General features: G+C 38.8%; 1 protein-coding gene across 1 annotated transcript; it reads right to left on the reverse strand.

The window, feature by feature from the left end:
* Positions 1 to 1,420: 1,420 nt before the first annotated feature.
* Positions 1,421 to 9,091, reverse strand: pde6b (phosphodiesterase 6B, cGMP-specific, rod, beta). The gene is made up of 23 exons (XM_026339119.1): positions 8,933 to 9,091; positions 8,424 to 8,735; positions 7,818 to 7,970; positions 7,210 to 7,299; positions 6,961 to 7,101; positions 6,796 to 6,870; positions 6,646 to 6,710; positions 6,357 to 6,423; positions 6,201 to 6,248; positions 5,956 to 6,105; positions 5,613 to 5,756; positions 5,455 to 5,520; positions 5,109 to 5,258; positions 4,881 to 4,988; positions 4,648 to 4,757; positions 3,180 to 3,267; positions 2,982 to 3,082; positions 2,744 to 2,851; positions 2,605 to 2,668; positions 2,425 to 2,499; positions 2,075 to 2,158; positions 1,684 to 1,837; positions 1,421 to 1,532 (listed from the first exon to the last, which is right to left on the reverse strand). The coding sequence occupies exons 1-23, from the start codon at positions 9,089 to 9,091 to the stop codon at positions 1,474 to 1,476; spliced, it is 2,571 nt and encodes an 856-aa protein (XP_026194904.1). The 3' UTR covers positions 1,421 to 1,473.
* Between the last annotated feature and the right edge of the window lie 1,992 nt (positions 9,092 to 11,083).

Genomic DNA, 11,083 nt, shown 5'->3' on the forward strand with positions numbered 1-11,083 from the left:
TAAACTGACTAGTTAATTAAAAAATGATCAACTACAGTATGTCCCAACTAAAAAAATATTTTTTTTATATTTACAGGAAGGGAGAGAATACATACTATATTCTCTAATATATACAAGTCTTAACAAGTTGCTACACTGTCTCTAACAGCTCAGTGGTTATTGCAGTTTTCTCACAGCTGTAGATTTCGGTCTCTGACAGTGAGATTGCATGTTCTCCATACATCTGTTTGGGTTCTATTTCCTCTCAACATTAAAACACACAGGTGCCGTGTATTATGAACATGTTAAAGACCCTTGTCTCAGAACTGAAGTTGGTCTTCAAAATATGCTTTGGCTGACTCCTGCTCCTATTTAGAAAAGGTCCATTGCAGAGGATGCATTTTGCATCAGGCATTAAGAAGCGGTAATGCCTGATAGCAGTCGGAGGAAGGTTGCTGCTCCTGCTACTGTGTCATGCTTCAAATACTCTAGGATTCCCTTTGAGGTCCAGTTATTGTGTTTATAATAAAACAAAATTTTATATGAAGATGACAAATTACCAGAGTGACATGGTGTTATTTAGTTTGTAACTGTATGTTCAAAAATCTAATCACACTCTTCACTACTCTCTCATATGTATGTACAGTAGAAAGGCATCATCAATGACCAACTACTGACTTGCTTGCAGACAGTTATGTTCCATTTCTATGTTGTTGCCTTGTATAAAGTTTTCATAGTCTGCACAAAAATGTATTACTTTAGCAATTTTGAGCTTGCCAACTAGGTAAACAAACTCTCATTCGTAAATGGTAAGTGACTGGAAGGCGTGAACACAGACTTAGCATTTTGGAAAATATGTACAGTAGTTCAATAATGATGGTTTATATACAGCAGATCTATATAAATGATATGTCTCAAAACAGAGCTCCAAATATTATGTAGACTGTACAGTGATGTGGAATATTATGAAGTACAGTCACACTGTATTTATGTATACGTTGACTCATACATATACCGTACATGTATGTACATGTGTTATCCTGCATTGAAACTACTTTTGAGAAACTGATAGGAACCAACATGCACACACACATACACACGCACCAACTGAACTAAGATTAACCTTCAGAATATAAGGAATATAAAAATGAGTCAGAACTTGTTATTAAAAAATGGGATGGACAGTTTTTTCTTTGCCTGTTTCTGTTGTTCTTCAGTGATGTTTGTCTGAATTACATTTTGGCTCCCTTGGTTACTTCCTTAAAGATGAAACATTGAACTTCTAGGTGAGGATTCTGTCCTTCCTCTTGGTTTTTCCATTCTTGATTGGAATCTGTTGTTTCTGTAGAAATACAATGAGTCATCATGTCCATCCTCTTCTCCTTATTGTGTTGTCTATTTGCTGATGAGGCTGAGTGACTTGGAGCGGTTCTCAGGTTTTTCTGTAGTCAGTCATCAGTCATATTCCCATCATGCACGCAGCTTTTTCACTTTTTAGCACACTGAGCAGGTTTTGGAGCCTGAACCTCCACTGCTGGGGTTGTTTGCACCAGCTGAAGAGCAAATATTAGAAAACAATTAATGTGATGTTTTTGAACCAGAAATTCATGAATCAACCTTATTTGTTTGCTTGCTGCACAGACACACTTATTGCTGATGTGATACATTTTATGCTTGTCTGATTATTTTAATGACCTACTGCACCTTTCTTGGGTGCAGCTGCCTCTCTAGCAGCCTTCTCGTCCTCTATGGCTTTGAGTTTAGCTTCGTATTCTTCTTTCTTTGCATTCCACTCCTTCCTGTTATTGGTGATGCCATCCAGCATGGGCTGGATTTGTGGATGGAAGCGAGAGAACTCCTGAACACAAAAGGGTCAGAGGCAAATAATGTAAAAGTGTTCAGAGGAATGTCAAAGAAAACAACATTTAAGATTAGAGAGGTTGTTCACATGTGATCCGACGAGGGAACAGTACAACAAAATACAGTGCATGTTAAAATAAACTGCATTACAAGAACAAACATGTTAAATAAATTCTCACCCTCAAACTAAAAAAATAACTATTTAGTTGTATGTAAATGCAATGTAGAATATTACCTTGTAGACAAACATGCAGACAAAGTCAATGAAACCACACTGTAGCTTTGGAAGTTCAGCTGCCTTGGTCCTGTCCATCATGGGCTGTTGGGAGAGATAAAAACTTTGTACAGCATTTGTTTGGCATCAGTACTGTTGCAGTATGACTCTCCGCCAGCAGCAGCAGCATAGTAAGCGAGAAAGACATTTTGCTCTCCGTTTGCTCTCCGTTCTCCTGCTGGATTGCTGAGACATTCTCACTGACATGATTGTTTGATGCCTAAAATGCCAGCTAGAATCAGAGTTTGAGCTGGAAGTCACTCAATAGACACTGAAATGTGTCTAATCATTCATCAAATGATTAAACTCACAATAGGTTGCTGTTCCAGCACTGTCCTCTCCAGGTCACCCTGCTCCCAGAACTCTGCTGCCACAGACAAGGCGACCTGAAGGACAAACACAAGCAAACACACGTTAGAGTCGTAATTAGAGAAGCGGCTCACAAACACGGACAGCTCATGGCTGATTTATTCAAGCTCTGTTCATCTCACCTTGCTCTGTACCTTCCAGGGTTTGGCAATAGCAGACAAGTCACATGCAGTCATCATCATCGCCCTGAAATACAAACGATTTAAAGAATCAGAGAAGTGCCAGTAAACAAATAATTGCACACTTTCTCATTGTACTCACATGACGATCTCTTTTCTGGTCGTTTCTAGAGACATGAATTCGATCCACTTCTTTTCATCCTCGTATGTATGTGAAAGGTCCACAATCTTCTGGAACATGGTTCTCTTTCTAGCAAGGTGTAAACAGAGGTTTACACAACTATTTTATTACTACACTATTTCTCTATAGACGTAAGAAAAGGATCAACATCAGGAAATGAACAAGCTCAAAAAGCGAGCAAATGAGAGAATGTGCTGACTTGAAATAAAGAGCCAGGTCAGTGGCGATAATGGCGATGTCCGTGAGATGAATGACATGGTCTACCTGTCGCCTGTTAAGGTTCTGGTAGATATTCAGTGACTGTAGATGAAATGAGAGGAAAGAGATGGACATCAGCTGTAGTTAGGGAAGGAAAGAGGAAAGACTGGAAGCAGTTGGTTCACCTCTTCTTTCTCACCTCATCAGCCAAGAGGAACTTTCCAAATTCGAGATGGTGTCGTTCCAAAATGGAGGAGCCATGTAGCTTGGCCAGAGGGTTACCGGATCTGTTTGTTTGAATAGAAGTCTTCAGAATCAGTTGGGTTTGAGGGTAAAATGTTAACATTTTTGCAGACGTGCAAAGATTCAAATGCAGCAAAGCAGCCCCAGAACATAACTGAGCCTCCTCCATGTTTCACAGTAGGTAGACTCCTAGTGTTTTTTTTGTTTGTTTGTTTGTTTGTTTGTTTTTGTATACTTCATTTTTGCATCTGTGAACAAAGAGCTGATGTGACTTCCACAAAGTTGCACTTTTGCCTCATATTTCCAAAGGACATTTTTCCAGAAGCTTTGTAGCTTGTCAGGTCATCCTTGGTCATCTTCAGTCATCAATTCTTCAATTTTCCTTTTGCAACCAAATCCAGGGAGGTTGGCTACACTCCTGTGGACCATAAACCTCTGAACAATATGTGCAACTGTAGTCACAGGAACATCAAGCTGCTCGTCTTACAGCCTTCACTTTTAACATGTTCTAAAAGATTTCTAATCTCCTGAGACAACTCTCTCCTTAGCTTTCTGTGGTCCATGCTCAGAACATCTCTGCCAAAAGTGCATTCTCAGCGGCTTGTCATGCAGTCAAATGTTCAAAAGAAGCTTCCACATTTTTTTTTACAAGTAGTCTAAATAACATTTATATCAGATGGTTGTATTTCTAATCTACATGAGCATACAAATTCACTCATGGACAATTTTGAAACAGTGGGTCCAAAACCATTGCCACATTAAAATAATATGCAAACCAAAAGCAAGAATGTTGTACACTTTGTAAGCTTTTTGTGTCTTTGTTTGAAAGCCACGCTTTGAGAATTATTCACAATCAGAAATTAAACATTTAGGTAGAAGTAGAAATTTGTGCAAAAAACATACCATAATTATTTTTGCATTATAACAGCACTCAGGCACAGCAATGTAATTGTTATATACAGTACTGTACAAAAGTCTTAGGCCACCTTTATATTTGTTCTTTAGCAATGCTGTGATGGCCATACAAATCCTATTCATTTCTAAGTTTTTACATTAGAGCAATTAGAAAAACAAAAAGTGGTTTCTTGGCTGCTATCCTTCCACAAAGACCAGTTATCAAGCTTCTTCAGACTATGGAAGGATCAAATTGGCATTCAGATGAACATGTAAGATTCTGAGCCGCGTTCTTGCTGGACCTATTTCACTCTTTAAAAAAGACTTTCACTATTTTTATCCTTGACCTCTACATATTACTCTACACACTTAGTATTTGTCACTTTAGTCTACAGAAGCTGCTTTTTTCTAATATCTTTGTGGTTTTTAATACTGTACATATTTCCTATATGTTAGTAGTTGTATTCAAGACTTATGCACAGTATTGTATTTCTACTAAAAGTTGAAGACACAAGTACACAAGTACTTACTTGACTTGGTACAAGTTGTTTGTCCCTCTGTGGTCAATGTCATGGAGGAAGCCTGCAGTAATCATGGCCATTACTTCCAAGTCAGTGTAGTATCGCTTCAGCATTCCCGTCTGAGCAGAGATGCACATCCATGTGATCCAAACAAAGAAAAAAAAAAGAGATTGTACTTGGACACAATTAAAAGCTTTTACTTTAAATTGAGGCTTAGGTAATGCATACAATAAAAATTGTACCGTTAATAGTGTAAACATAGTCTGTCCCACGTTGAAGCCATGGCGCCAGTTGTGGTAGGTGATTTTTCTGTAGCCTTTACTGACTGAGTACATGAACCGAACCAGTACCTAATAGAAGAGATGAAGAAAGACAATTAGTCATAAGCTACCAACACATCAGAGCTTGTAAAATCACACCATTGGAAGATATGTAAGTTTGTGTTTATTTTTGTGTCTAGTTAACAGTACCTCTTGAGGGATCTGAAACTTCTTTACGACCCCGACCTCATAGTACATCTGGATCCCACACTTCACCAGTTCCATCTCTGTGCAGTTGAAATCCGAAAAGTGGAACTCGTAAATCTCAAACTTCTTGACCAGTGGAGGTAGATCTTTTTTCTAAGAAGAACATGAACAGAACAAATGCAGTTAGATACAACAGTACAGAGCACAGAAACGGTACCGGCAGGAAAAACAAATTACACATCCTTTTACTGAAAAACTCAAACCTGCCAACTCTTGTAACAATTAAATGCTATTTAGGAGACATATAACATGTGTGGACACTGAATTATAGACATTTGTTTTGTGTTACCAATATAGCTCGAAGTTCGTCCTCCTCACACTCTCTGGGCTCACAGTCATAGACCTCTCTCGTGTTCTGGGTGAGATGAGGAAACAGTTGAGTTTACAGACTGGAATAATCCAGCACGTGCAAGTAACTGAGGCTAACTTAATGTAGAAAGTGCTGACCAGGATATTTTGAATCTCATCATCTCGACATTTGACATGGTAGAGCACCATGTCCTGAGCGATGTCTTTCCGATTCTCAAGCTTGTTCATTTTGTCATAAGTGTCTGTGTTTAAAGCCGACCAGCCCAGAAACTGGGTCAAAGCCTAGGGGACAAAAGCAGAAGATCAGCATCAGTGCACGAAATATTGTATAAGATATATCAGCAAAATTTGGTCCACAGACAAACACAGATGATCCCTCTGTCTTCTTCATGTTACATTAGGATGGTGTCCATCATATGGACTGTAGTAGGCCTACGTGATGTACAACCTATTCAGTGATGTAAAAAACTGCTCTATAAACCTCCATAAGTTGTTCATCCTGATCATCAAAAGGCTTCCCATCCTTTCGGTTGTAGAAAGTGGCCACACCAACGATCTCTTCTTTTTTGTTGACAATTGGCAGCGAGAGAACATTTTTTATGGTCCAACCACTGTCGTCAAGTGGCTCGGTCTGCCACATAGGAACAAGAAGAGAAAACACATGATGATGTGTGAACCTCTACATAAAGTGATCTCTTTTCCTTTCAGTTGTGTTTGGCCTCTTACCTGAAACTCGAACATCTCATCAGCAGCTGCATTCATTATGTTACAAATCTAAAAGGGACATGGAAAGAACAGAGCAATCAAGGGGTACAAGGCATTTACTTGTAACTCTATGCAAATACTAATTTATTGTTTGTTGTTGTATAAAATATAACTCACAAAACCACTTTCAGCTACATAAGTAGGCAGGCCGCTCAACAAGGCCCAGTGATCTGCTGGTGGATTGCTGCAAGTGACAAGTTAGCAAGTTGTTGATCTGTATATTTGTTGATGAAAACTTTAAGATAAACACAAATTATCATGAATTTATTCTGCGTTTTAATAATTACTGCTGAACTATTGGTATATTGATGTCAAATCAATCCTTTACCAAGCTTTAAATAAATATTCACACTGACACAAACTATTACTGTATTAAAATATTACAGTTACTGTAGTGTTTACTTACGGTATTACTTTGATGTCTTCTTTTCCATGTAATATGTAATCAATCACTTTGTAGAAATTTACTTCCTGAAGGAACAATGAAGCAAAGAGATTGTTTTAATTATAGAAACTAAAGGTGTCATTGACTAAGAAGACTGTTCAGACTAAATACCCTGCCATCAGGAGTTACAGGTCCAGAATAAGGAGGCTGCTCTCCCATCAGCACCGGCCAGATGTCAAAGAACTCCTGAAGGAAGAGAAACAAATCTGTACCTTTATGGTAATAAAGGCACAAAATGTGGTACATCACAGACAGAGACAGAGAAGGACACAGTACCTTCTCCTTTGTCATGTCTAGCAAACCAACAGAGTAGCGGTCACAGTTGAGGTAGGCTCGAACAGTGTACAAGGCTTTGTGAAACTGTCGCTCAATGTCTGTCAGCTCTTCAAACACCTTGTTGGCAGACCACAGCAGCAGCTGGGAAACAATACACACACACACACAGAAACAGTCTCATCATGTGGAGTATTTAGTTCATGCAGAATAAATACAGTAGCTTTGTTGTGTGTTCTACATGTCCTTTACCTGTCCTTTACGCGTCTCACAGCTGTGCAGGTAACTCAGGTGGAAGATCTTCAAGTTCAAAGAGGCAATTTTGAGATACTTTAAGAAAAGCTAAATGGACAAATAAAAAAAAAACATAAAAGCATTATATGAAACAAAATGTTTAACAGAAAATGCTTTTTATACATTATGACAATTGGTGATAATGATGTTTTGATTTTATCAGTTTGGACTCCAATAAATAAATAAATAAAGTATGGCGTCATTTACAGTTGCTCTTTGGGAGGTGATATTTTAAAGCCAGGGAGCCTCCTCTAAAACTGATACAGCTACATCATTATCCTGCTGTTGACCTGTCTTCACGTTAGGCCTATTTCCATTTGAAGCTTAGTTTATTCTTAATTGAGATGACTCCATCATACGTGATGGATTAATGGTCTGACGAATACTTCACCACGTAAAGACCTTAATAATCTGGTTGGCTTGAAGGGATTCCCCCTTCAAGTAGTACAAACAGTTAAAGTTAGTGTTGTAATAAAAAGAAATTACAATATGATTTTATTTGAGGTGTCTCTGCATTGCTGTGCTGTGTGCAGTTAGTTCACGTGTTGAGTGTGGGTGAGACTCACATCTTCATCTTCAGCTGTGAAATGTGGTCCTGTGGTCTTATTCAGAGCCATGACCACAGCCACCATGTCTTTACCGTTGAGGATGGGCGTAGCCAGAATGTTCCTAGTCTGGTAATCTGTGAGTTCATCGACGAACGAGCTGAAGTACTGGTTCTAAAGTGAAGAAATTGTGTTTTCAATCCATGTACAAGTACACTCAGTGTTAATGTGACATTGCAAATGCATTCAGTGCTGATACTGTGTGGAAAAATGTTCTGAATTTACACGTGAAATATTTGTTTTTAAAAGGAATTTCATACCAAAACACACAGTTTATGTACTCTCACTTGACTTGATTGTGGCTGTTGTAGACTACATTTAGATTCCTGCTAACTGCTGACTAAATGCCACACACGTCTAATCCACAGCTAGAGCATACGCTGATGGGATCTGGAAATAAATAGATTATGTCTAACAAGGGGATTTACACCCTCACTCGGTCAGGTATAGATACTGTGCATGTTCCACTCCTCTTTTATTGTTGTACAAGCATCATCGGATGGTCAAAAGAAAGTATTTCACACACCAAGTTGAGGTTTTGTCTTCACCGGTGTATTTTGCTCTTACCTCTCTGACATCCTTCACATTAACAGTCTTCTTGGTCTGGGCCACATGGCCAACTATTCCCATGTCCAGTGGGTAGACGATCTCAGAGTCTGGTGGCACCACACAGTCCTCCAACACGGATTCTGTGTTGACGTTAAAGAGCCTTGTGGCGAGCTCTCCAATGCCATTCCTCTGCCGGTACATGAACAAGCTGCAGCGGTCAGCATGGATGAGCGCACTGATTCTCTTCAGGATCTTGAAGACCACTTTTTCCATGTTGATGTTCTCTTGCATGTCTTTGATCACGTCATACATGATAAGGCTTTCCTCAACCTTTAACAGGGATAAAATGCACCCAGTTTTTTTGATTTTGGCATCAGTACAGAAGAAAAGGACCTAAAGGTTAAACTTTATATCTATGAGTTGTTTATGCAGGGTAAATTAGTTGTTCAGCCATGAGAACATTGTGTCAAAGGTCTCTATCTTGTGTTTTTTTTTTTCTTTAACAAGTAAAAAATGACGTCATTTACCTGGCTGAGCTCCTGAAACTGGCTGAAGTCGATCTGTTTCTCTGGGAGCCCTGACACCTTAGATATGGAGCCAGGACTCATCTTCTTGGCATAGTACTGTTTAGCAAATGCAGGGTTCTCTTTCAGAAACTTTTCCACGTCTGCCTTTTGCACACCCATGGTTCCTTAATCCTTCTCCTTTCCCAAATGTTCCTGTCTTCTCCCGCTTCAGCTCAGTAACAGAGCCCCCACTCGGTCCAGTTCAGCTCCAAATGAGCTACCTCCAACTTCTCTGATTTGAAATGAAAGACAAAATAAGCTAGCCAATTCACAAAGCTGTTAGTTTATCCTGTAAAAACAAAAGCATATCTTACCGAGGTATTACACACAAAGGGGGAAAACAAAAATAGGCACATTCAAATACGGGTGTAAAAAACAAACCCTGTTAGTAGAATGAGCAAACTGAGCGAGGGAGGGCCCCTGCGGAGAAGGCAGAGGGCTGAATCCAAACAATCCTTGTGTCATCAGCAGATAGTGTTGAAGGTGAGCAGGGATCTACCTATGCTAAACTTGTCAGCTGATGATCTAGTAAGGGACATGTGGGCCAAATGATCCAGCCCCCCGTACATTCAGTACGTTCGGTACATTCAGTGCCTTTGTACTGGTCAAAATGTGTGACTGACTGTAGCGTACCACCCGATTAGTGTGCAGTTTAACATTGTTTTGATGTGATATATGCTTTTATCCTGTATGTAGCTGTAATTATCAGCACAGTCTGTGAACTGATTAACTCATATTTCATTTCAAAACATATATTGATTGTTCACAATAGTATAACATACAATATAAACATTCATACTTATTTTTGCTCACCCTATCTACAGTGTATTCTCCATATTTTTAATTTCCTCCTCAGTGTACTACCTCTCTCACACATGTAGGCTTATCTGTACACACCCTTTAAGTCCTTATTAAACAGGGCCTCCTCTGGCACAAGCCCTATTTAGTTAGGACACTAGCTGATTATCACAGCACCCCAACTCTCCCTCTGTCTCCACGTGCAATCTTTAATGCTGTCCACTTGGAGTGACTTTCAGTGACTGGCACCTTCCGGTTTAGGTGACAAATGTAATATTCATTATTTACTGGCACATGAAAACAAAGTAGAAAATGATAACTGTTCTATGTTTCTATAAAAAATTAGGCCTTTCAATTAAAGCATGGTCCACCTGACTATAATAAGGTTTCATAAACACCTTAAACAAAAGGTCAAATTGATAATCTGCTTCCACTATAAGAGATTACAGTGTGTGTGTGTGTGTGTGTGTGTGTGTGTGTGTGTGTGTGTGTGTGTGTGTGTGTGTGTGTGTGACTGTGCGTAACACAGGATTGTCAGTTTGATAAGAGCTTGCATTTGATGTGTACCTGTTGTGTCTGAAGTGTAAATCCACACTACATTTAGAACTACTATTTGTTTGACTACGGCTAAAGAATTTCTTCACCTCTTGCCATCCACTAATAGTGTTGTGACTTAACTCCAACAATGAGAATTTAGCTATTTCAGATGAACTACTGATAAAGTCTGATGTGGCATGAATGCTAGAGTAAGGGTTAAAAGCTTATTTCAGTTTTGTAACAAAGAGCAATTGTACAGCAAGTACTGCAGACAGCTCAGGAAACGTGCCTGATAACAGGATGAGGGTTACGGTGGTGCATTTAGTGAAATTTTGGTTCATTCCCTATTGTTAAACTGAAAAACATGATTTGGTCTGACAAGACGTCCTTTTGACTTTAAATCACAAGTTAGACTTGTTCAGTCCTAACAGTTTACTATTTAAGTTTAATTTCCCAGCTTGAATTCTTTATAGAGATTTAGGATTAGGGTAAGAAAACATTCTTATACACATGTACAATAGAATAATATTAATTTAATAATGATTGTTTCGTTTCATAATAATAACAACATTAACCATAATGAAGGGTGATATTTAATTCAACCCCTATACCCCTGTGCACATTACAGAATTATTGGTAGCAGGCTTGGATGATGTCTTTGTACAGACTAAAATGGTTTTGACGGCTGTAACTGTTCATGTGGTTCATGTCAAATGAAAAAGTGACTCTTAAATCTGAGAAATGTAAAATGAATGCATGTGCAAAAAGCTGAACAGC

The sequence above is a fragment of the Anabas testudineus genome, chromosome 22 (genome assembly GCF_900324465.2).
Source record: "Anabas testudineus chromosome 22, fAnaTes1.2, whole genome shotgun sequence".
NCBI lineage: Eukaryota > Metazoa > Chordata > Actinopteri > Anabantiformes > Anabantidae > Anabas > Anabas testudineus.

Coding starts and splice junctions, on each gene's coding strand:
- pde6b (XM_026339119.1), bottom strand. CDS start 9,091: ATGGGTGTGCAAAAGGCAGACGTGGAAAAGTTTCTGAAAGAGAACCCT. Junction 7,971..8,423: donor ATGTGAAGGATGTCAGAGAG/GTAAGAGCAAAA, acceptor TCTTCACTTTAG/AACCAGTACTTCAGCTCGTT. Junction 7,102..7,209: donor GTGAGACGCGTAAAGGACAG/GTAAAGGACATG, acceptor ATTGTTTCCCAG/CTGCTGCTGTGGTCTGCCAA.